The sequence below is a fragment of the Vulpes lagopus genome, chromosome 13 (assembly GCF_018345385.1).
Source record: "Vulpes lagopus strain Blue_001 chromosome 13, ASM1834538v1, whole genome shotgun sequence".
NCBI classification, from domain to species: domain Eukaryota; kingdom Metazoa; phylum Chordata; class Mammalia; order Carnivora; family Canidae; genus Vulpes; species Vulpes lagopus.
In genome coordinates, this window is record NC_054836.1 from 13831449 (window position 1) to 13858530 (window position 27082).

At 36.5% G+C, this 27082-nt stretch overlaps 1 protein-coding gene across 13 annotated transcripts in view; it reads left to right on the forward strand.

The window, feature by feature from the left end:
- Positions 1-27082, forward strand: part of ADAM22 (ADAM metallopeptidase domain 22) — a 220833-nt gene that overhangs the window by 88494 nt on the left and 105257 nt on the right. For all 13 annotated transcript variants that reach the window (XM_041727581.1, XM_041727579.1, XM_041727582.1 and 10 more), the window contains exon 4: positions 26564-26630. In XM_041727581.1, the coding sequence (XP_041583515.1) occupies positions 26564-26630 (67 nt within the window). The remainder of the gene's footprint in view (positions 1-26563; positions 26631-27082) is intronic.

Here is a 27082-nt window from a genome sequence, read left to right on the forward strand (position 1 = left end):
CACTTATCTACCCTGAAGTTAGAGAAATTCATTCTACGTTCATGTATTTAGAGACATTTTTATTGTGAATATCCTTTGCTAATCCTTTCTACCTATTGTAGTTAGGTTATTTTTAGTAGCCTTTCATCTTGAATTATCCTTTCATGTTCATTGCCATATTGTTGTTATAGGATTCAGTTCTCAGCAGTCTGTTTTTACACTTTTCTAGTAATAGAGGGTTGTGGTGGTTTTTTAGAGCACCAACTCAGGATCTACCTGGGAATTAATCTAGTGCTGTCATTGACCAGCTGGGGAACTTGGAGCTTGCTATTCTCTTTGACCAGATGAGTAACTTTAGGCTTATCAGTTGACCTCTTTAGGTTTCTATTTCTTTGTCTACCTAACAGGATCATGTTGATACCTGCCTTACTGATAGGTTGTGTACTTCATTGAGCTACTAATGCATTTAAAGTACCTAGCACAGTGCCTAGCACACAGTGAACCGTCCACAAATGCTGGCTGTTGGTATAATTTCCTTAACTTGAACCCTTAGCTCTAGGCAGGCTTATCTTCTCATTACCTCTGTAGTCACTTGTAATTTTTCCCCTGCTACAACTATTTTTGTTATTCTTCTCTTTTGAGGATCCCTCTCCAACCTGATGTTCTATCTGTCTTCTAAGAATGAAGTCTTATACCTTCATGAATGTGACTTGATTATTCTCATTCAGAGTCTTTTCTTTTTGTGGATTCTGTGTACTTATATCATGTTCTTAATACACCATGTTGAGCTCTGTTCTATTTTTTGGTTTCCAAAATAAGACTTGAAGTTCCATGAGATCATGTGCCCTTTAAATTCTCATATCTACCTAAGAATTGAATATAAGAACATGAGTTCAACTGTCCTTTTTTTTTAATGATTTTGTGTTATTTATCATTAACTGCCTGTATTTGCAAATGAAAATAATATTCTACTAAATATTTTAATTCTTAAAAATTTTATTAGAGTATACAATCATAGATATATAGATAGATATAGAAAAGTCTTGTAATTTATTTTGGAAGAGTCTTACAAAAATTCCTTTGGGCGCTGTGTACTTATAAGTAAATAGGTCAGGTAAATGTATTAACTGTATGTACTTAAAATTATGTATGTACATATGCATAAGAAAAAATTAAATACATTTTTTAAAAGATGAAAAGATAAAAATGGGAGAAGAGAACTTGTTTTGTTTCTGTTTTTGCTTTATTACACATTGAAGTGACACCATGCAGTATTTATCTTTGTCTGTCTGACTTACTTCCCTTAGCATAATGCCTCATGGCCCATCCATGTGGTTGCAAATGGCGGGATTTCTTTTTTATTTTATGGCCAAATAATATTCCATTGTGTGTATATACCACTTCTTCAATCATCCATCATTGGATACTTAGGTTGTTTCCATGTCTTGACTGTTGCAAATAATACTGCAATGAAGTGGGAGTGCAGATATTTTTGATATTTTAACAAAAGTAGAAGTTCCTTAAACATCTCTGTCTCTTGGAATTTTTCTCTGGCCATGTTTCCTCCTCATGTCTTGCCCTGTTTCTGGTCTGCTACCAAGTATAAAAAAAAAAAAAAAAAATTGTGTTCCCTGTTACATATAAAGAAAGAGATAGTATTTGTTCTGATCTGTGGCCTGTTTTTTTCTCATTAATTTTATAAATATTTTCACGTTAATAAGTAGATCCATATTATCATTTTTTAATGTACATGGTATGCCGATATATATTTGCTCTTTATTTAATTGCCTCTTAGTGAATATTTAGGTTTTTCTTTTTTTTTTTTTTCAAGATTTTATTTATTTATTCATGAGAGGCACAGAGAGAAAGAGAGAGGCAAAGACACAGGCAGAGGGAGAAGCAGGCTCCATGCAGGGAGCCCAACGTGAGACTCGATCCCGGGTCTCCAGGATCATGCCCTGGGCGGAAGGCGGCGCTAAGCCGCTAAGCCTCCGGGGCTCCCCTTAGATTTTTTTCTTAATAGGAATATCCTTGTTTATGTGTATTAGTGTTCTTGGCCGCTTATTTTCTTTGGACCTCTCCTTAGAAGGAGCACTTGGGTGATTGATAATACAACCTTTATTTATGATGCATTTTGTCAGACTGCCTTCTATAAAGATTATACCAGTTTAATCTTTCAAGATTACCCTGTTCTTATACATTTTTAATACCTAATCTTCTAAAACCCTTGCCTATGATAAATTAAACATTTTTTATTTCAATATTCTTTTCCTTGTTTTTTGATTCTGGAAGGGTTGAATATATCTTTTGAAATTTTTACTAACCATTTGTTGGTATTTTTTAGGAATCACCTCTTCGGGTACTCTAACCATTTTCAGTTGGGATGTTTGCTTTTTTCTTGCTGATTAGCTATTTGTTTGATATACAGGGTCATCATCAAGTCTGGAAACACAGGAGAATACATAATAAATGACTTATAGGTATCATAATTAATGATCAAATAATATTGTCTATGTTTCCATATTTATGGCCACCTTATTTTCTACAAATAATTGTCCCTTCACTCTTTAACCCCCTGTCACTTATCATTAATTGAACTTACTGTTATTTGTCAAAGGGACTATTGAAAATTTTTATATAGCCAGATCTATTAAATATTTTATTTTTACTTTGGCTTTGGCTTTAGAAAGACTCTCCTCATTGAGGAAACAGTCATCCAAATTTTCTTCTACTTTTATAATTTTATTTATAATAATTGATGATTTAACCCACTTAGAATTTATATGTCTTATATATAAATTGTTATATATTATATATATATAATTATATATATTATATATATAAAGTGTGAAGTAATGCCCCAGTTTAATTTTTTCAAAAAGGCTGCCAGTTCTGGTTGTAGAACTCTACCTAAAGTTTTAATGGCTACTAGCAGATTACATTTCCCTTAGGTTCTCTGAGTCTCAGTTTTCTTATTTATGAAAGAGGGAGCTAAATTATTTCTTATCTCATCTCCATGGGTTAAATAACTTGTCCAGGGCTTGACATCTTATTAGATCTGTGATAGGACTTTTCTGTGTACAGTCTTTCACATGCCATTTGGATACTTATTTGGGATGAATGAGATTTGTTTATTGTGACATTGATAATAAAGTGAGAAATTTAAGGTTAGAGTTGGTGTGTGCTCTTTAACTTTTATTTTTGGCCAGCAGATGTTATTTTAAACTGATGAAATATGATATTTTATATAAAATGCTTTTTATTTTCATTTATTTTTTTAAAGATTTTATTTATTTGTTAGAGAGAGAGACAGAGACAGAGAAGATAAGCTGGGGGAGCGGCTGGGGGAGAGGGAGAAATGGGTTCCTCCCTGAGCAAAGAGCCTGACATGGGGCTCTATCCTAGGACCCTGGAATCATGACCTGAGCCAAAGGCAGATGCTTAAGCAAATGAGCCACCCAGGTGCGTCTTGAATTTCCATTTAAAAAGCTCTTGTCTCCAAATGATTTTTATTTATTAAGCGTAATTTAAATATTTGAGAAAATTATAAAGCATTAAGCAGAAGAGAAAATATCCAGAGTCATTCCTAGAGATCATTATAAAATAACAACAACAAAAAAAGGAATTGGGTAAAGAAGATGATTGGATGGTTTAATATGGTCACTGAAGTCAGAACTGGAGAAAACCTTAGCTTATTTGATTTTTCTACAAAAAGAACATGGATGTATCTCCAATAGTCTGTTTTCTTTATCTTTTCCTTTTCCTTTTTCTTTTTTTATTAACAAAATTTACTAAATCTTGGCTTTTAATTTGGCCCTTTTACAATATCATTTCCTGTTGACCAGTGACAGGGTCTTATCACACCTGATTGTATTGTGCCAAGGGGGTAGGAGTCATGGGATAAGATATTTAAATATGTTTAAAATATATTTTTAATTCATAAAATAATAATGTACAAAATTAAAGTCTAAGTATGAAAAAAAATAAAATCCAAGTATGATATATATTTTTAATTTTTTATTATTGAAGTTCAATTTTCCAACATATAGTTTAACACCCAGTGCTCATCCCATCAAGTGCCCCCCTCAGTGCCCATCACCCAGTTATCCCATCCCTTTGCCTGCCTCCCCTTCCACTACCCTTTGTTTTCGTTTCCTGGAGTTAGGAGTCTCTCATATTTTGTCACCCACTTTTGAATAGGTGATATACCTTTTGAATAGATGCAGAATTTAAAAGAAAGTTTTTTTTACATCGTTCTCTAGCTGGCCAGTTCCCATCTCTGCAACATTTGTTATTATATTTATTGTGTGTCCTTTCGGAGATAGTCTCTGCATATCTTCATATACTAACATGCATACACATTAGGTAGACCTCAGAGATATTGCAGGTTTGGTTCCAGACCACTGAAATAAGGTCAGGATCTCAGTAAAGTGAATCAGATGACTTTTTTGGATTCCCAGTCCATATAAAAGTCATATTTACACTATACCATGGTCTCACAAATGTACAGTAGTAATTTGCCTTAAAAAAAAAAAAGAAAGTACATAAGTTAATTAAAAAATACTTTAGGTGCACCAGGGTGTCTTGGTCAGTTAAGTATCAGACACTTGATTTCGGCTCAGGTCATAATCTATGGGTAGCAGGTAGAGCCCCTTTCTGGCACCCCACTCAGTGGAGAGTCTGCTTGGGATTCTCTCTCCATCTTCCTCTGTTCCTCCTTCCCTCAAATAAATAAATAAATAAATAAATAAATAAAATCTTAAAAAGAAATCTTTTCATTAAGGCATAATCACTGATCACAGATTACTGTAACAGATAAAATAATGATGATAAAAGTTAGAAATATTCTAAGGATTACCAAAATGTGACACAGACATACAAAGTTAGAAATTGATGTTGGAAATGGAAGAGATAGACTTGCTCAATGTAGAATTGCCATAAACTTTCAGTTTGTAAAAAACTCAGTATCTCTGAACTCTAAGAAAATGAGGTATGCCTACATATATAATTGTATATTTTCTACATAGTTGTTGGCACATTAAATGTGTTCTTCGGACTTTTCTTTCCTCACTTATCAATATGTTTGGAGTTGCTTCCATATGAATATATATAGAGAGAGCTACCTTACTCTTTTGAAGTGCTTTATAAAGTTTTCCATTGGATGGATTTACTACAATATTTTAAAAGATTTATTTATTTATTTCAGAGAGAGAGAGTGTATGAGCATGGGGAGGGGCAGAAGGAGAGAGAAAATCTTGAGCAGACTCCCCCCTGAGGGCTGAACTCCACAGGGGGCTCAATCTCATGACCCTGAGGTCATGATCTGAGCCAAAATCAAGAGTTGGATGTTTAACCCACTGAGCCACCCAGGCTCCCCTACTATAATTTCTTAAATAATTCTTTATTGAAGGCTCCTTGGTTGTTTCTAGTTCTTTATCATTACAAATGGTACTGTGATAAGTCATGCAAGCATATTCTTTTGAATGTATGAGATTATTTCTGTAGAATAAATTCTAGAAGTAAAATTGCTGAGTCAAAGGGAATATACAATATTCTCAACAGAAACATGTGAGAGTGCCTATTTTCTTGCACCAGTATCCATCACATGCAGCTCTCCTCTAGCTGTTTTTGAGCTCCCCGGAGGATCTGGGGGGAATCATGTCCTCTCATGCTTTTCTTTTCAGTGTGTACTTTGTTATGCCATTGGGAAGTTATTCCTGTCCCACCATAGCACCCTCCCTTCCTCTAGTGTTTCGTTTCCTTTCAGACTCAGTTCTATAAATTTCTCTCGAAACATCCTTCCCTTGTTACTACTATTCTGTTCTCTTCCCCTGGAACTTTCTAGATGCTCTCTTCTTTGTGTGTGTGAGATTCCTCTATAAACTTAACAGATTTCTCCTGCATACTTGTGTTACAGTGCTCATCACCCAGAATTGTCCTCAGTGGTTCTTTGCTCATACTTCCATTCAGTCTAGAATCTCTAGACTTTTCCATTTTCATTTCTTTGTTCAAAACACTTTCCTATGCTAACATGTTTTTGAAGCTCAGTAAATGTGTTTTTGAATGAATTAAAATAAATCAGTGTCAGAAGTTTAGGTTGAATGAGACGTTAGTAATCATTTCATCCAACATTTTCACTTTATTAGTGAGAAATAGCATTCTTAATTTTAATGTTCTAAATTAGAAATTAGGCAATTCATGGGGCACCTGGGTGTCTCAGTCCATTAAGTGTCTGATTCTTGATCTCAGCTCAGATCTTGATCTCAGGGTCATGAGTTCGAGCCCCACCTTGGGGTCCATGCTGGATGTGGAGCCTACTTAAAAATAAATAGTTCATTGTTTTTTAAGGAAAAAAAAAATTAAAACCAGTTTTTTTTTTTAACTTACTGCTGATTCTTTCTCTGGGTTCAAATCAGTACTCCAGTACTCTAGTCTTTGATTTGTAGGGTTTTTTATAATGGAATATGCTGTTGTTTCTTCAAACTCCACAAATATCAAAGACATATCTCTTGTTTCTTAACATTTCTTTTATTACTCAGTCATCCTTTGTTTTTAGGACCTTGCTTAGAACAAGTTTCCCATGACCTGTCCAAGTTTGGAAACACTGAGAGATAGACAGGAATTTGGAGAGCAAAAGATTACTGTTTTACTGATAAGACAGTTGAAAAACATCATGCCTTCATGAGAAGGCCAAATGATCCTATTTGTCCTTCCTGTCTCCATTTCCTCCTGTAAAGTCTAGACTTTGGTATTTAGGGAACATTGGGTGTGTAGAGCGGGTATAGTTTCTCATAATCTCTATATTTACATTGGTCTGGAGCAAGGAGGAGAAGAGAGACTGCCCTCAGAGTTTACAAACATTTAAAAGATTAATTGTACCCCTTTCAGAAATGTGGGCCAGTTATTGCTCCTAACCAGGTCAGTTCATTCCTTCAGACAGGGAAAAGGGTAGGAATCCAAGACAGAATCCAGTGCCAATCCTCCAAGATGAAAACAAGGTGTATTATAGGGAAAGAGGCTCCCTCTTGTGTTTTTTGTAACCCTTCCCTTGTTAGTTGTGTGCTCTGTCTGTTGCACATATCTTTTTTTAGGTGTTCTGTGTTCTACACCACATCCTTGGGTTCTATCTTCTTGAATTGTAATAACCCAGTTTCCTTAGTCTCCAACCTCTTGTCATGACAATGACAAGTGTTTTACTTGCTGTCTTAGGCTTGCCCAGTTCTCATTTCAGTCCTCAGCCCAGGAATCTGCATATGAGAAAAACTGTATATGACTGACAGCATTTTAGGAAATATTCTTTTAGTCCTATTCAACCCCTAGCTCCCACTTCAATTTCATTTCAATTCATTGAGGTTTTTAAATATTTATAGAGTCCCTGTTAACTCTCATAGTTTTATACTTCTTGGTACATCTGCATAGAATATTGATAGATTCTTCTCCATCCTCTTTATTTAATAGGCAAGAGAAATGCTTAGATTTTATTAAAACATTGCCCCAGAATGCCTAATTCATTTGATACCGAAACCTAAAATTAGAGCAAAACCCAGAGAGAGCCATGGGAATGTAGAGGAGGAATTCATTTCCTTTCTTCTCTTCTAGGTTCTCTGGCCCGTCTAATACTTAAAGTGACACAAGACAGATTAACAGGAAAAAAAAAAAACCCAACAGATTTTAATTTTGTACATATGGGAGCTCATAGAAATATGAGACTCAAAGAAGTGACCCAAGCAGGCAGTTTTTAGACCTTTTAGACAAAGGAACAATCAATTTGTGAAGAATTGACAAGACAAAGAAGTTTGAGTATGGCATATAGTAAAATAGCAAAGAGGTAACAGGGTTTGTTTATAGAGCCTTTTCGTTTCTAAATTCTCTGTCTCTCTGGTGGTGAGTATCTCTTTACCTTCTGATACAGGGGAGGTACCTTTCACAAGGAAGATTTATTTCCTACTTTCACGGGCACAGAGGAGGGTCAGAATGACCTTCTTGCATTGGCTGTTTCTTAAGTAGCTTTAATTCAAAGTAATCGGTATGCCAGCATGGCATATTTTGGGGCAGCCTGCCCTGAACCCCATCAGAAGGAGTATCAAATCATGTAGATATAGCTTGGGTCCTTTTCAGCTAGATGTTTGTAATAACAGAGGTTATTTTATTTCAGGATCTCTGCTTATTTCCCAGTAGCTGAACATGAATCCTTACATTATGGATTGATTTCTCTTTTGTAAAAACATAATTTGAAATTTATGACTGAAAAGCAGCAGTGAAAACACTGTTTTGCCATTTCCTGTGTTGGTGGCTGAATTTAGATTGAGAGGAATACAGTGGTTCATCAGATAATTATGGAAAGAGGTACCACACGTAGAGGCCTTAGGTAATCAGTCCTCCGTGTCTGGAGTTTAGGTAGTTACCACTAATATATGTGATGCTTTCTTCTTTTCCTTTTGTCTGCTTTTGCAGATTTTCAAATAAAAAAATTTCAATAATTTTCCACTAGAAATATCTGCTCTTGAAAGTTTTTCCTAGAGCTAATATTGTGAAATCTAAGAGACTATGAGAGCAAAGCCTATTTAACGTTTATATTTGCAGTTTTATGTTTTGGTTATTGGCTTTTAAAATATAGAAACTAACTCAGGGTCAGGTCAGAGTGTCAAGATCTTAATTAGTTTTCTTTCTGTTTATTACTCACTTAAGCGAGTTTGAGTAGTGATAATGACATAATGAAACTCTCTTTAAACAAACTTTTTAAGACTTGAACAGCTGAGTGAGTTGTCCCCTTCAAAGTTGTTGCTGTAGGAGGGCATTGCATTTATTACAATAACAACTCTATTGCTCAAAGAAATGTTAGATCTTTTGAGAAGGATTTCTATCAAAGTCTATAGCATGTTTTTTGAACCTTTTAAATGTAGGCATAACATTAGTAACTAAGGGTGTTTTTGAGTATTGGACACAGGTGACAGACATTCCACCATCTTCTCACTAATATGGTTAATGAGCCTATTTATTATTTAGAAGATATGGTTAGGAAATAATGAGACTGGTTTTCTTATGTGTCACATAAATTGTCTCTGAAGGAATTTCCGAAGGAGAAATTTTAACAGAGTTTTGAGCAATTGCAGTTATCACTGGCATAGGCAAAGAGGATCTCAAGATGATGGTTTTGGAAGTGATAAAATTCAACTGGCTGTTTAATTCTGTTATAATTTTTAAAAACCATTCATTTTTAATTGTAACATTCTGGCATTGTGAAGAAACAGAAGCATTTTAGTGAAACCAAGATAGTTTGACTTGTGCGATTATCATTTGCTCGTAAAAATTTATTGTAAATTGGCTGACACTAGCTAGAAATGGCCCTTGGAATTGAATATAAGGGATATAAGGAAATGACTGTTAATGGAATAGGATGGAATCTGTGAGTGCAGAAAGGGCACCATTAAGAAGTGTTGCTATAGTTTTGAGAAAATGGTGAGATGTAGTTATCTACTCTCTGGTTATCTATTTTGTGCCCATATTCCTTAGATTTCCTTGGCTCAGGTTTAATCTTAAATTTTTCCATTATAAAAATTATATGATCATGATTGGAAAATAAACATTTAAAATGACCTCCATATTTCTGGTTAGATATGGTAGATTGAATGCTCACAAGCATCTTTCCTCCATTATAATAGCAGTGAGGGCATAATAAACTCAAAAGACAAAGTTGATGAGTGACATCAAAATTCAAAAATTTTGAAGATGTCATAAAAATGGATAAAGGGTAACTGATGTAACTGAGTGGAGAAAGGTGCCTCCTAGTTTCAGTAAGAAGCAGAACATGGGAAGGGCTCTGGAAATGGAAGCACCAGATATCTTGGGAAACTGGGCTATGGTGTGATACCTAAAGAAACAATAGGTTATATTAACTTAAAAAGATACTAAACTTTAAAACTCTGTTTTAGGGATCCCTGGGTGGCACAGCGGTTTGGCGCCTGCCTTTGGCCCAGGGCGCGATCCTGGAGACCCGGGATCGAATCCCACGTCAGGCTCCTGGTGCATGGAGCCTGCTTCTCCCTCTGCCTGTATCTCTGCCTCTCTCTCTCTCTCTGTGTGACTATCATAAACAAATAAAAATTTAAAAAAAAATAAAATAAAACTCTGTTTTAAAATGGGAAATCAGATAGTCATAGTTTTACTTTGTTTTACATCTCTAACATGTGGGAGATCATAGAAATGCTAGCAACAAAACACTCTTTTGGCTCAACAACTATTTATGCTTTACAAAAAACAGTGTATTTAAAAATTATTAATAGAGTAGCATTTAAGTAAGGAAACCAAATAGAATTACAGACTTTTGAGAGGTTATATTTACTTTCAGAGGCCATAGAGCACTTCTTTGTGTCTGGATTTTGGATAAGAATCTATCATTGGAAATAATGTTTTCAAAAACTGTTCTATAACATAGATTAATATTTGCTTTCCTGCTACTATAGAAGAAGGAATGTTTCTTTTTATCTTGTAAATCTTTCACCAATACAATTGACCTTTGAATAACATGGGAATTAGGGGTGCAGTCAAAAATTTGCTAATAACTTTTGACTCCTCCAACACTTGACTACTAGTAGCCTACTGTTGACTGGTAGCCTTACTAAGAAAATAAACAGCTGGTTAACACAGATTTTTATGTTGCATGTATTATATGCTGTATTCTTACAATAAAATTGGGTAGAGGAAAGAAAGTGTTAAGAAAATCATAAGGAAAATACATAGTATTACATGTATTGATAAAAAATCCAAAAATTAAGTGGACCCATGCAGTTCAAACTTGTGTTATTCAAGGATCAGCTGTTGTTGGAAGGGCTTATATTGTCAAAGCTTATGTTGGAATTCCAATAGTTAGGGAATAAAAGCAGGGTTGAAAAATGTGAAGCTCATAATATGGATTACCAGATATTTGAGAACATCTAACAAAAAAAAGAGATCAGAACAAACAAGTGAAAATAATTCAACTGAAATAAAAATATTCAGAGAATAGAAGAAGATCTTTTATTTATTTTTTTTTTTAAATTTTATTTATTTATGATAGTCATACAGAGAGAAAGAGAGAGAGGCAGAGACACAGGCAGAGGGAGAAGCAGGCTCCATGCACCGGGAGCCCGATGTGGGATTCGATCCCGAGTCTCCAGGATCGCGCCCTGGGCCAAAGGCAGGCGCCAAACCGCTGCGCCACCCAGGGATCCCAGAAGAAGATCTTTTAAAACCCAACCCAATAATATTAAGAGAGAGAAATGCTACACCTAGGAAACAAGAAAATGCTATTAAAAATCCAGAGAAAAGGGATCCCTGGGTGGCACAGTGGTTTAGCGCCTGCCTTTGGCCCAGGGCACGATCCTGGAGACCCAGGGTCGAATCCCACGTCGGGCTCCCAGTGCATGGAGCCTGCTTCTCCCTCTGCCTGTGTCTCTGCTTCTCTCTCTCTCTCTGTGACTATCATAAATAAATTTTTTTAAAAAATTAAAAAATAAAAATCCAGAGAAAAGCCACTAGAAAAAGTAAATATCGATAGAAAGGTTGAATGGTAAAGTTAGGGGGAAAATGTCTCCCAGAAAATAGGACAAAAGATAAGTGAAAGGTAGGAGAGAAAAGATAAAAACTGTAAGAGGAGCAATCCAGGAGCTTAAACAGCTGAGTAATAGGAATTCCATAAGGAAGTAGAGACAAAACAAGAGAATAGAAATTAGCAAAGATTATTCTTCATATCTCAGGGGCATGAGTTTCTAGATTGAAACAGAATATAGAGTTGCCCAGGTCAGTGAATGAAAGAAGGCCCACATAAAGACATACAATTTTGAAGTTTTAGAATGGAAATAGAAGAGAAGGTCAAAAAAGCTTCTCAAGAGAAGAACCAGGTCACAGTGGAAGGATCAGAATCAGAATAACATCAGATTTTTCATTAGCAATGCTAGGCGCTAGAGAAAGTAGAGCAATGCTGTGTAAATTCTGAAGGATTTCTTTACTTGCAAATTCTAACCATCAATCAAAGGCAAGTTCTCAAAAAATGTACAGGAAAGGTCTAAAATAAATGGACATCATATGATGCATTCTTTGTTTGGAGACTGAATCCCACCAAAATAAATGAGAGATCATCAAGAAAGATGAGGATGTGAGAAATAGGAAACAGATTTACAATAAGAGAATCAAAGGGAGTTCTGAGGATTGTGGTGAAGAGAAAGTCCAAATTCCATCTGTGCCACAGGCCTAAAGTGCAGCTAGCCCAGCTAGGAGCAGGAGGAAAGAAGGCCACCGGAACGATACAGCTAAGAAAAAAGTGAAATTGACAGAGTACCTGATGTGCTTGACCACAGTGAAGGCTTTACAGTTCTGTGGGAAAGTTTGAGGCTAATTTAGTGACATATATAGAAAACTAATTAAAAATAGAAGAAAATATCGGAGAAGGGAAAGTACATGTTGGAGTTGGGTTTCGTTGGTCAAGGGCCTGAGGGCTGGAGTCAGGCCATCTGAGTTTGAATCCTGGCTCTATCACTTATTACTACCTAAGTGCCCTTGACTAAGTTACTTACCTGTGTATACTTCAGTTTCCTCATCTGTATGGAGAAAGTAGTAATATCTACTTAACAGAATTATTATAAAGATTAAATTAATGCATGTGAAGCTACTAGGTCAGTAGTATTAGTAAGGACCCCAAATTATTAGCTGTTATTTTTATTATTGCTATGAACTTAAAGCAATAGAGAAATACTAGTTTGAGCACACTTTTCTTAAAAAAAGATTTATTTACTTAGAGCAAGAGCACTGGCAGAAGTAGAGGGAGAGGCAAAGAGAGAGAATCTTTAAGTAGACTCCCTGCTGAATGCAGGACCTGACATGGGGCTGGATCCCATGACCCATCAGATCATGACCTGAGCCTAAACCAAGAGTTGGGCACCTAATCAACTGAGCCACTCAGGTGCCCCTGAGAAATGAGGTGATAAATACCCAGAAGAAACTGTTTAATATAAAAAAAATTTTGATGACCTAGAGTTCCACCTCTCAAAGGAGACTTTAAAATATATTTGGAAAAAAAAATATTTGGGTGCATTTTCTTACAGTTGTTTTTTTTTTCCTGTGCATTGTTTTATCTGTACAATTATTATGTTATCTATATATAATTTCATGTACTGCTTTTCTTTTTTAACTTAAGCATTTTTCCAATTAACACAAATTCTTAAAAGTTTTTGTTGACTATTTTTTTACTTAATGGATAGAAAGTAATTTTCTGAACCAGTCATCTATTTTTGTATGATTAGGTTGTTTTGTGAATAACTTTGGGTTATTTGGCTTTGAGAAATCCATTTCAAATTTAGTTTCCCTATTTTTATAAAGTTATAACATTTTAGTTTCCTAAATGTAGTACATGTTTATTATAGAAATCTTAGATAATGCGTAGAGGTTAAACAAGTAAAATTAATGTAGCAGTGGTACATATCCAGGGTAAACATTGCTGTCATTTTTTTGGTATTTTTATTTATTTACCTTTTATTTTTGGAGAGAGAGCACATTGAGAATTGGGGAATTGGGGCAGAAGAAGTAGGAGAGAGAGACTCCCAAGCAGGCTCCATAGCCACCACTGAGCCCAACATGAGGCTTGATCTCACAACCCTGAGATCATGACCCAGGCCAAAATCAAGAGTCAGATGCTTAGCCGACAGGGCCATGTAGCCACCTGGCACTGCTACCATTTTAATTTGTGCTTTATTTCTTTTTCCTTCATACATACATATTTTTCTTTCTCTTGCAAAATTTGGAGCTTTTCTATTTTATTTTTTAAATTTAATTTAATTTTACTATTTTATTTTATTTTATTTTATTTTATTTTATTTTTATTTTATGAATAAGGGAAAGAGTGCATAAGCAGGGGTGGGGGCAGAGGCAGAGGAGAGAGAGAATCTTAAGCAGACTCCACAATGAGCGTGGAGCCTGAGGCTGAGCTCAATCTCATGACCCAGAAATCATGACCCGCGCTGAATTCAAGAGTCATGGGCTCAACTGACTGAGCCACCCAGGTGCCCTTGGAGCTTTTCTCAAGTAGACATCTTATGAACATATTTTAATATGAACACTATGAGCATCCTCTACCATCTTCAGTGACATGTTAGTGTTAGCAGTGTTCAGTGGTAAGTTTTTGTACCCTATGTATTTAATTACTTTCTTGTTATTTCCAGTTTCTCCTTGATGATACTGTATTAGTCTTTATGGCTAAACACCTGTGCACAGTAACAAATTATTTCCCTAGGTTAAATTTTTAGAAACAGAATTGCAGGTTCACATTCAGTATGTACTATCTAACCTCCTTGAAAAATTTTAAAAACTCTGTGTTCACAGTGTGCTAATGGTTTCCTAGTAGCCTTGTGAACACTAGATTAAGTAATAACCATTTTTAAAATGCCACAAAATCTCTTTTATATTTATAGTTACTTTTCTTCATTAGATTCTTGTATGCCAAAAAGATCAGAATTTTAAGACTTTTACTAAATTTTGAAAGATTGCTTTCTCAGAAGAGGGCAATGATTTAAGATATGGAAGCAACTAAATATCCATCAATAGATGATGAATGGATAAAGAAGAAGTGGTACATACATACAGTGGAGTATTACTCAGCCATAGAAAGAAAGGAAATTTTGCCATTCATGACAACATGGATGGACCCTGGAGGGTATTATATTAAGTAAAATAAGTCAGAGAATGAAAGACAAAGAGTAAATAATTTCACTTATATGTGGAATATAAGAAACAAAACAAACAGAACCCCAAACTCTTAAAAACAGGCAACAAACTGGTGGTTGCCAGAGGAAAGATGGGTAGGAGGATGGATGAAATAAGTAAAGGGGATTAAGAGGTACAAAATAAGTCATGGTCATGAAAGGTACAGCATACAGAATATAGTCAATAATATTATAAAGACGTTTTATAATGACAGATGGTAACTACACTTAACTGTGGTGAGCACTGAGTAATGGATTCAATTGTCAAATCAATATGTTGAACACCTGAAACTAATATAACCACTGCATGTTAATTATATTTCAGTTAAAAAAAGGGCAATAATTGACCATCATTACCAGTAGATAATAAAGCCTGTTAATCTGTGTTCTCTCTAAAGAAAGGACTAGTATTCTTCACACAAATGATTAGGAAAATATTGACAGGTTGATAGATCTTAAGCATTATAATAATCCAGGCAAGATATCGTGGTGATTCAGAGCGTGTTGGTGGCAGTAGAAGTTCTCATATTCTGGATCTATTTTGAAAACAGAATTGACATAATCAATTGGATATGGAATATAAGAGAAATTGAGGAGTCAGTAATTACTCCTTGGTTTTTGGCCAGGGTAACTGGAAAGTGGTTATTTATGAAGATGGGAAGACTATGAGAAAATCATGATAGTCAAGAAAGATCAGGAGCTCAAATTTGGACATAGTTCAGTATGTTTATTTGTTAAGGAAGAGATGTTGACTATATGGTTAGAGATATGAAGTTCAGAGGAGAATTCTAAACTGAAGACATAAATCCTGAGAGTCATCAACATATACTTGTCATTTAACTGAAGTCATTAGATAAGCTCACTAAGGCAGTGAGTATAAAAAGAAAAAAGGACCAAGGACTGACCTTTGCAGCCACTACATTATTTAAAGATTGGGGAAATGGGAAGAAACTAGCAAAGGAGATTGAGAAGAAGGAGCTAGAGAAGTAGGAGAAAAAAAACAGGAAAAGGACATGTGGTGCCTGGTAGGAAATTGAAGGAAATATTTCCAAGAGAAGGGGTGATCAGCTGTGCCAGATGCTGCTTCTAGGTCAAATAAGATAAAGACTGAATCAGTCATTAGATTTAACAAAACAGAGGTAGGTAATGAGTGACTTTGATAAGAGCAGTTTTGGTGAAGTAGTGTGGTAAAAATCTGATTAGATGGGTTCAAGAGGTAAGAGAGAAGAGAAAGGAAGATATTGACTATGGGTAATTTTCTTGAATGGTAGAATTGTTTTATTTGTTTGTTTTTTGTTTTTGTAAATGGGAGAAAGAATATAGAAGATCATTTGAAGAGATGAGGTCAAGGACCTGAGAAGGCAGAATTATAAGGCTCACCTAATATCAAAATCACCAATAATTACAACAGGAGTGGTGTTTGAGTGTGCAAACATAAACTAGAAGCTAAAATCTTCAGGGAAAGTGACCAGGAATCAATAAATTATTGTTGAGGATCAGTGATAGTCTGATGATAGGAGATACAAAGCGGGGTGATTTTTAGTGCCAGTATATGCGAGAGTGGCCTGACATGGCAATGAGAAACATGGAGGATATCTTTTCCCCTCTTTACCAGATCCCTTTAGTTAGGATGTACAGTCCCCACTTAAGTGGGTGCAGCAAACACAGTTCCTGAAGTGAAGAGCTGATTCTCAGAGGAAGAGGTGAAGGAAGTGTTCAAGGAAAAGATTGGAGATTTTGCTGATGGACATGTGTGAGTTCCAGAGGGCATCATCAAAGGGCATCTGGAGGTGGGGAGTGGTGGGATGAGGGGACAGAGCCTTATGGGGATTAGAGATCTGGAGATGAGGGATGACTTGGGAGCCCAACAGACATGAGGTAACAGACGTAAACTAGGATAATAGGCCTGATTAAGTTAATCTTGATGGTTTGGGGAGTAAATTTTGAAGTAAATCTGTCAATTTTCTTTTAAAAAATTAGTCTTTGATTTGGCTTTAATGGGCAGGAACATGTTTCCCTCTGTTGATAATGTACCATAAGATTCACTGAGGACTCCTTTTTATTGCTTTGCTGTGAGGTGTTCCCTACGATCTTTGACTTTCAGTGTGGTAATGACTCACAATGATCAAAATATACCAACATACTGTTGATAGAATTTTACTAGAATATTTGTAGACTTAATTTGGTTATACTTCTATGACCTGGTAACCATTTTTTGTATGTCAGGAGATAGCTAGGAGACTCTGATTTGGTAGGTGGGTTGAGGGTGGTTCCCAGGAATTTAAAACAAAAATTCTGTGATTCTGGGGCAAAGCCAAGCTTGGAAACCTTTGCCTTTGTAGGAATAAGGAATCTATAAAAAGAGGTAATAGTAATAATAGTGCCCAACTCAGCAGTCACGTAATTACATTTACTCTAAGTGCCTTAGTCCTGACATACACACTGAAAGCTCCTTGAAAATTTCCATCAGATTATGACTTCCTTAGCAGAGCATAACTAAAATAGTCTTACCTTTAGGCACAGAGTGTACAGAAAGTCCCTTATATGTGCATAAGCAAGAAGGAATTTTCATATTTATAATTTGGAAAGAAGCAAAATGAAACTTTGTTCCAAAAGGCAGATCTTAAAGTAAGTTTTTAATTGTGTTGTTTCCCTTTAGTTCAAACAAAATAAGAAATTTATTTTTAAAAAAGATTTTATTAAAAAAATAATAAATAAAATAAATAAATAAAAAAGATTTTATTTATTTATTTATTTATTTGAGAGAGGGCAAGCCAGAGCATAAGGAGAAGCAGACTCCCCGCTGAGCAAGGAGCCTGATGCAGGGCTCCATCCCAGGATCCTGAGATCATGACCTGAGCTGAAAGTAGACACTTAACCCACTGAGCCATCCAGGCACCCCCAAATAAGAATTTTAAATACTAGTTATTACATATAGAGGATGTAGACAACAGTTCTGGGGCTGATGAATGGATGATTAATTCTCACTGGTAGAAAGACGCAGGACATTTATCCATTTTCTGTATCGAAGATTCTCAGCAAAGACGTTAGTTTTCAAAAAAGATCTGGAAGTTTAATTATTGACTAGATGGGGAAGGAAAGAGAATATGAAATGTGTGTAGTGGGGGAGAAATGCATAAAATGGAGAAGAATTAGAGGAATTTCTTTTTTTTTTTTTTTTAAGAAATCTTTGTGTTTTTTTTTTTTAATTTTTATTTATTTATGATAGTCACACAGGGAGAGAGAGAGAGAGAGAGAGAGAGAGAGAGAGAGAGAGAGGCAGAGACACAGGCAGAGGGAGAAGCAGGCTCCATGCACCGGAAGCCCGATGTGGGATTCGATCCCGGGTCTCCAGGATCGCGCCCCGGGCCAAAGGCAGGCGCCAAACCGCTGCGCCACCCAGGGATACCCTAGAGGAATTTCTTATACCTCTTACATAAGATGATGAAATTTGAATTCTTAAATCTTCCATTTTCCCAATTCTGTTCTTCTGAAAAGCTTTGAAATGAAACAAAATCTCTCATTTTCTTTTATGACTCAATGGAGCTTTTTCCTATTTTACTGGATGGATTATACTCATATTTGAAACTTTTATGATTCTTTTGTGTTTGTATTATTCAAAGTGTTACATTGGGCTCATTTGGAGCCTGCTCCAAGGAAAACATGATGTTAGTTTTGTGGACTATTAACAATTAAAAAATTTTTTTCTTTTAAAGATTTATTCATTCATGAGGGACCTAGAAGGAGAGAGGCAGAGACTCAGGCAGAGGGAGAAGCAGGCTCCATGCAGGGAGCCCTATGTGAGACTGGATCCCAGCACTCCAGGATCACGCCCTGAGCAGAAGGCAGACACGCCCAACCACTGAGCTACCCAGGCATCCCTGTGTTATTAACAATTGCTGAATGGTTAGAATAAGCAGGCATGACCAGCCTATTGCCTTAGTATATTATTTTGCACAATTCTGTGGGTTGACTGGGCAGTTCTGCTTTTTATAGTATTATCTGGGGCACTATGAAATCTGGCAGATCCAGGATGGTCTCAATCACATGGTTGGAAATTGGTGCCAGCATTGGCTGGAAATTCAGCTGGGGCTATAAGCTAGGGACTCTGGTTCTTCTCTACAAGTGTAAAGTATATTATTATGTGGTTGCTTAGGCTTCTTTACAGCTTGATGGCTGGATTCAGAGATTCAAAGATGGGAGAAAAGTACATATATGAAAGTAAAAACTGGGAATCTCAGATGTTATACAGTTTCACTTATGTTCATTGTATTTGCTACAAGGCCAGCTCAGATTCAAGGGGGGGAAAAACAGCCTTCACTTGTCTGTAAGAGGAGTGACAAAGAATTTGTAGCCATCCTTTGATCACAAATTATTTATATTTCTCAGTTATTTATATTTACTGTAGATGCAGTAAATTCCTCCAAACACTCTTGAAAAATCTCATTCCATTATAGTATTAGGCTCAAACTTTGGGGCTCAGGTTGTCATCATCTGAATCAGGTCCTGGTGTTTACTTTTTAGATGAAGTGACTCAGGTATAGACCCTTGAACTAAAAAAACAAGTTATTGGTTCCATACACATTTAGTTACAAAGGAAAGAACTAGGAAGTACTTAGCTTTCATTGGTCTATTGAAATTCTGATATTCAACCAGGTGTATATCACCAGTTTCCCCTGTTTTGGGGAAAGTGAATGTGTAGGTTAAGGTTCTCTTTTACTTCCTGGGAGTGATTGCCTGTGGTTCTTGGCTGTACTCTTTGAGTCAACATTTCTTTTCCATAAGTAATGGGCCTAGGCCTTAATCTAAGTATCTCTCGGTCTGCTTCCTGAGTGTAAGAAATTTGAGTTGACTGTCCATTTTGACCCAAGCTGGTGATTTTTCCATTGGTGGGTTCTGTGTGAATTCATTAGGATTTACCCAATTAGACAAAACCACAGCCACACATCTTTTTGGGAAAGACCCCTCCTTATTTTAGACTTTGAGGTAAGATGCTTGGGACAGTGCCTTTAAGATTCTTTTTTATTTTTTTTTTAAGATTTTATTTATTTATTCATGAGAGACACACACACACACAGAGGCAGAGACACAGGCAGAGGGAGAAGCAGGCTCCATGCGGGAAGCCCGATGTGGGACTGGATCCCGGGACTCCAGGATCACGTTCTGGGCCGAAGACAGGCGCTAAACCGCTGAGCCACCTAGGGATCCCCTGCCTTTAAGATTCTTAAAAATTCTTTTGTGTAATTGAGGATCTGGTAGGCAGGCCCTTGAGAATCTTACAAATTCTTTTATATAGATGATACAGTCCTAGCAAAACAGCCTTAGGTCTTTCTGACGTCTTAACAAAGGGTCTTAAAACCATATCCTTTGATTTGATCTTGACCTTGAGGTCACATTTTACTGGTAGTACCTTCAGTTAGATATTTGTTCTAAGGCCATTTTTGAAAATCTGTTGCTGGTTCAGGTTTCTTCATCCATTTGTTTCATCGTTTGGTGTTTTTAGTGGGAAAACCGTAAATGGTGTGTCCTTCTTGGTGTATCACTTCAGGAGCATAAGATTTTGGTTTCTTCCATTACTGATGATTTGCATTGATCACTTGGTAAAGGTGCCCCAGTTTTCTTTACTGTTTTGAATTAATATTTTGAATGTAGAAATGAATTTTGGGATTTGGATGAGAGAGTTCTGCATTAGCCGTGTTGACTTTGAGATGCCTCTTTACATCCATGTAGAGACTGGTTCAGAAATGGGTCCAGGTTGGTATGTCAATAGGAAAGATGAAGTAGTCTTTTTCTGTTTCCATTTTCTCAGTAAATAAAGAATTGAGGTCATCAACACAGAGTGATGATAAAGGGATACTTTGTAGAGAAAAGCTTGGGAAGGTCTTCTTACAGTAAATTGACTAGGAAAATCTAGTGGATATATAGGCAGCGCTTTGCTATAAGCAGGACCACTTGATAATTGTGCTCATAAATTCATCACATCATCTTTTGGAATGTTCTGCTCTTTGAGAACAGACTGATTATTAGAAGAGTAAAGTTCTATCATAGTTGAGGTTTGGCCAAGTGAGCATAGTGGAGAGAGCAGAGCAAGAGGACTAAGGAAGTTTAGAATGTGTGCAAGGGAGTGATTATCATGACAGAGCATGGAATATAAGCTAAACTGGGTAGGCAGGAGGGAGGGAAGGACAGTGAAAAAGTTCATGGTTTAAAACTCTCCAATAGTTCAAGTGAATGTTGTAGGGAAAGATGGATAGGAGGTGGTGAATAGGGAGGGGAGTTGAAATCCTGATGTGGGAGGGATTTCATATACATACTGGTTTAATTTTCATATACATACTGGTTTAATACCTATTAATTTCATATTATCTCCATTTTAGAAATGAGCAAATTATGTTAAAAAAGATTAAATAACCTGACCAAGGTTACACAGCAGGTAAGTGGCAGAGTTTAGATAAGAAATCAAAATACCAGTTTTGTTTTTAAACTCCAGAATCTTTGTACTAAACCAGGTGCCTCAGATTTCGTGACTGTTGTCCTCTAGACAAAGAGTAATCATTATGACCGAGAATGTTTACATTGTCTTTGTTTTGCTTATTTCAGGCTTATTATGGCATGCAAATGAAAAAAAAAAAAAAGGCCTCAGAATACATTTCTGATTTTAAGTACATTTACTTACTTTCTTTGTAAAACAAGTGGCCTTTAAAATTTGATTAAAAATGATTTTCACTTTCATCTTTCAAAATTCACACGTTAGCATGCACACATAGTTTTGAGTAAGCCATTAGTTATCATGGAGGAAATTCTACTTTATCAATTTACAGTAAAGTAAAATTTCTCAACATTAAGGAGATCATCCTCCATTTTCCTACACTTGAAATTATTTAAATAGATCCTATTTTAACAATAAACAAGGACGATCTAAGGAAAAGAGCTTAAGGTAATTTTGATTATCTCTACCTTAGGAGGCTTCAAGAAAATTTGCTTAGGTTCTAAGTAGATGGTAGTAAAGATTTTATGCTTTAGTAGAGGAAAAGTGACATTTTAAATGGAATGTTTTTCAGCCTAATAATTAAAATAACAATACTTAACAGACTTCCACAGTACGGCAAACAAACAAAACCCAATTGCCTGGGCTGTTTTTAGTTTAAATTACATGGAGCCCTTTCCAACACTACTTGTAGGTAGAGGCTTGATTGAAATAGCTGCATAATTTCTAAGCAGAGGGTTTTCTTTGCTGTAATTACATTCATGTGGTGACTCATACTCTCTTAATTTCTAGATTTTATAATTCAAAGGAAAATATTTCCTTGAACTTTGAAAACCTGGAAGATCCAGGGGCACCTGGGTGGCTAAGTCAGTTAAGCATCTGCCTTCGGCTCACGTTATGATCCCAGGGTCCTGGGATCAAGTCCTGCATGAGGGAACCTGCTTCTCCTCACCTTCTGCCTGCCACTCCCCCTGCTTGTGTTCCCTCCCTCCCTCCCTCCCTCTCTCTCTCTCTCTCTCTCTCTCTCTCAAATAAATAAATAAATCTTAAGAAAAAAAAAGAAAACCTGGAAAACTCAAAAGTTGTTTTTAAAAAATTATGGTTGTTATTACTACTACTACCATAACTTCTTTAAATGATGTTATAAACTAGTTGCTTTTGATCTCACTCATGTTAGCTCCCATAATGGGAATTTACTTATGTGACGGATGGAGAAAGGATCCCACAGATACTCAGTATCAGGGATGGGCTATTCTGGATCCCAAGACCTAAGCAGCAGAGATTTGGGGTTTTCCCTCTGGTATTCGCCACTGGCACAACTCCATTTCTCTCAAGTGTCTGCTTATTTCTGACTTTCTGCCTCTCTTTCTTTGAATGATTTCTTGTGAATTTACTTGTTCAGATTCCCAAGAGAGGGGATAATAGTTGTTCTGCTAATAAACACTCCCTGTGTATGGCAGTTTTCCTTTCTCACTTTTGGAAAGTTGAGACTGATATAAGTTCGGGAGCCAGTCCTTTGCAAACATCTGGCTGATGCCTCTCCTGTGTAGGGTATGGCTGCTGGTAACTGGGTGAGATGTGGATGCTAGAACAATGACATGTTTTGCTTACAAGGCAGATTTTTATCATGGGGCTTCACTTTTGTTAGAAATCCTTTGAAATTTGTGAAGTACTATCTCATATCCCCATGGGAAAGAAGGAAGGGAGGGAGGGAGGGAGGGAAGGAGGAAAATAAGGAAAGAAAGGACAAGAAAGACAACTGTTGGTTGGCTGCACAAAGGCTCTTCTCTCCTCCACCCTTCTTCCCCCTAACATTGTTCAGCTCTGAGTACTCATGATGTTCATGCCAGGCTCTGGAGAAGGAGAACTTGATTGTTCAAAGGCAAATGTCCCAAAGGATTTGTTTTGGTGAGGTTCAGTAAGGTAATTTTGGCAAAACATACTTGAGAAGATGAATACTAGGGGCTTTCAGTGAAGAGTTTACTGATTCTTTTAAAGAAATACAGAGCACCCAGGTGGCTCAGTGGTTGAGCATCTGCCTTTGGTTCAGGTTGTGATCCCAGGGTCCTGGGATAGAGTCCTGCATTGGGCTCCCTGTGGGGAGCCTGCTTCTTCCTGAGCCTATATCTCTGCCTCTATGTCTCTGTGTCTCAAATAAATAAGTAGAGAGATGATAGAGAAAGAAAGAAAAGAAAGAAAGAAAAGAAAAGAAAAGAAAGAAAGAAAAAGAAGAAAAGAAAGAAAGAGAAAGAAGAAAAGAAAGAAAGAAAGAGAAAGAAGAAAAGAGAAAGAAAGAAAGAAGAAAGAAAAAGAAAGAAAGAAAGAAAGAAAGAAAGAAAGAAAGAAAGAAAGAAAGAAAGAAAAAGAAAAATACAGGGCTTTTCTACCTTAGGATATTTTTATCTATGTGAGATGCTTCGAATTGCAGTAACCATGTTAGGGTCATCGTGACCCTAACAAAACCAGTTAAGAGAACAGGTCACTCACCATACTGGTGGCAGAGCAGAAAGATGAACTTTTGCCTGGTCACATATATATGCTGAGCTGCCACATGAACTAACTCTGGAACTGCCCTGATGTCTGGTGGGAAATTACTTGAATGTAATAGGTAGTAGCCCAGGAGTGTACCTCCAGGCAAGCTAGCCCCCACAGACTAAATTAAAATCTTCAAGTCACATGGCTTGCTAGATTAATTTGAGGGACAAAGGACATGGTGAGAAGCAAGAAGAAAGAAATGAGTAGGTTAGCAGACTTAGTATAGGGTACAAGTTGAGTGAAGGGTCAGTTCACACAGTGTTCCCAAGTTCTCCTTCTCTCTCTGCTGCGTCTACCTTACCTGCTGATGATGTGGTTTCAAAGACTAGAGCTGAGGTTTGGGCAAGCTCCACAGGTGGAAGGTAGTTCAAGCTAATGACACTCATTTGCTGTATCTGAGTTACACAGAGATAAGTATTCTTGGTCAGGAGCTATTCATTGTCAGTTAGCTTGATGAACAGTCATGAATTCCATTTGTGTATTTTGGGCAAAGAAAACCTGGGGCAGAAATGGGTGTCAGCAGTGTTTATTAACCAAAGCCCTTTTACCCCTGAGTCTACATTTGCAATGTCTGGAGACATTTTTGATAGTCATGACCAATGTGTCTGTGCGATGCTATTGGCACCTAGTGGGTAGAGGCTGATAAATATGCTATAATGTGTAAGATACTCCCCAAGACAAAGAATTATCTGGCCCAAAATATCAATAGTGTGGAGGTTGAGAAGCCCTGGATGTCACCAATAGGCGATTGAATTAAGACCTCATTAATAGTGTTTATGAATAGTGTATCCTGGATATTTAGTATCTTTTGTATATTTATGATATAATGAGCATTTATTACCCAGGTGCCTCATGAATATCAAATATCATTTGGTCACCCATCCCTTTCTATCCATGTGTAACACATACATGATCTTCTTAGTTATACTTTACACATCCTATGCATCCTGCCACATCTAACAAAATTTTGTTTACTAGTTACTTGTCTATATTTAAATCATCTTAGAAGTGTTTGCATATATTTTGTAAACTTCACATTTGTTCATCTAACAGATCCAGAGATTTTCAGAAGAAAAATCACATTACACTTGCCCTGGAATTTCTAACAAGAAATAAGATTTAAATGTCCTGATTGTTTAAGCCAGATTTAGTTGTGTTTTCTGCATCTTGCAGCTTTAAGCATCCTAGCTGGTTCCCCCAAAATGTCAGCAGGAAAATGTATTCCAAAGACAAGTGAAACAAGGAGTTAGACTGTGATTATAGGTTTCTTAAGTGGTAATGTAGGGATCAGATACTGTAGGAAATTGATTATGGTACTTGTGTTAATATAACACATGTTTGATCATTCTGTTTACCTTTCAAGTAACTATAGGCGTGGTGCTTATTGTGGAAGGCCTTTGCACTCAGATTAATAGAGAAAGAGCATGTGTGCATGAAAAGCAGGGTGGGGGCTCAGGAAGGAACAGAAGGAGGGAGAGAGAGAGAATCTTAGGCAGGCTGCACATCCAGGATGGAACCTGATGCAGGGCTCTCATGATTTTGAGATCATGACTGGAGCTGAAATCAAGAGTTGGATGCTTAACCCACTGAGCCACCCAGGTGCCCCAGAAATTCACATTTTTTAAATGACTGGGATAATTTTGGCATGGTGACCTTCAGAGCATTGTGAAGAAGATTTTTTAATTGGCCGAGTATCTATTGACAGAGTTAGAAATTATACCTTCGAGGCACCTGGATGGGTCAGTGAGTTAAGCATATGCCTTCAGCTCAGGTCATGATGCTGGGTCCTGGGATTGAGTCCCTGCACTGGGCATCCATCCTGTTCTCTGGGAGCCTGCTTCTCCCTCTCCCTCTGCCTCTCTCCCATGCTCATGCTCTCTTTCTCTTTCTCTCTCTCGTTCTATACTCTGTCTCTCAAATACATAAAATCTTAAAATAAGAAATTTATAGCTTATTTTTATTTAATAATATAAATTTTACTTATGTTTTAGTGCTTTAAAAATCTTAACACTCTGAGACTTTCATGGAAGTTGTGTCTTGAGGAACTACCATTAAAGGGGGAATTTTTTCACATATATGGAATTAAAGGGAAGCATATTTAAGAAAATATAAACATTTTAAAATTGTATAAGAATGTCGTTAGGAGGAGATCCCTGGGTGGCTCAGCGGTTTAGTGCCTGACATTGGCTCAGGGCGTGATCCTGACTGGAGTCCCTCATTGGGTTCCCTGCATGGAGCCTGCTTCTCCCTCTGCCTGTGTGTTTGCCACTCTCTCTGTGTCTCTCATGAATAAATAAATAAATAAAATGGTTAAAAAAAAAAAGAATGTCGTTAGAGATTTCAAAAGGGTTATTTAAAAATGCTCAAGGCATATTCCTTCTCATTTCTTCTACCTTCTTTTGCCCCTTTCACTGTTTTTGTGATGGAAAGGAATATTAGGTTAAAATATCACACGTTAAAAATGGTAATGTATGGTAGCAAATCAGAACTATTTGATAAAAGCTAAAGTAAAAATGGAACGAATAAGATGTCTTGCAAATAATGGTAATTTCCTAGAACTGTTGAACTACATCAGTAGAATAAGCTCTGCTAAGCAATGGGGTGACAGGTGATTTAACCTCATATTTTTTTGGAAGTACTAGGGTGTGTGTATGTAGGACAGAGAGTGAGAGAGAAAGAGAGACAAAGACAGAGGGAGAGAGAGAAAGAGACCTAAAAATTTTTACTTTTGTTTTCAAATATGGGCTAAAGCTGTATGTACAAACTTGGCAATTTTTGAATGATTTACATTTTCAAAATCCTCTTTAATCATAATTTCTGTTTGTTACAGTGATTTGCTGTCCTCTGAATACATAGAGAGACATGTTGAACATGGAGGGAAGACAGTGGAAGTTAAAGTAAGTAAAATTTTCTCCCTCTGGGGTAAATTTCTTGAGAATTTTTAAAATATCAATTATGATTTTAGTTTACAGTGATACTTCTATTATACACTTTTGGGGTTTTTATATTTCAGATTTTTTCAAGAAACTGTATTACCCACTTGTGAATATAAACCTTCAGTTACCAGAAAAAGAATTCTTAGTACTGTGGGAATTGTTGGAGTTCTATTTTATGGGATTAATGTAGTGCAAAGGGTTCTTTTTAGAATATGTCACAGAAAACCATTTCTGAAATTTGCCTTTTTAAGGTTAGCTCTGAGAACCAAGAGTGAAGTCTTGGGTCCAGGGTAGGTACATGATTTGCATTCAGTTGGGAAAGACATTGTCTTGGTAAAATGGTAAGTTTATTAGGTTACAGGGAAGTCCTGGGGATTTTAAGTCCCTGGTGGGAGAAATCTCAGATACTAGTT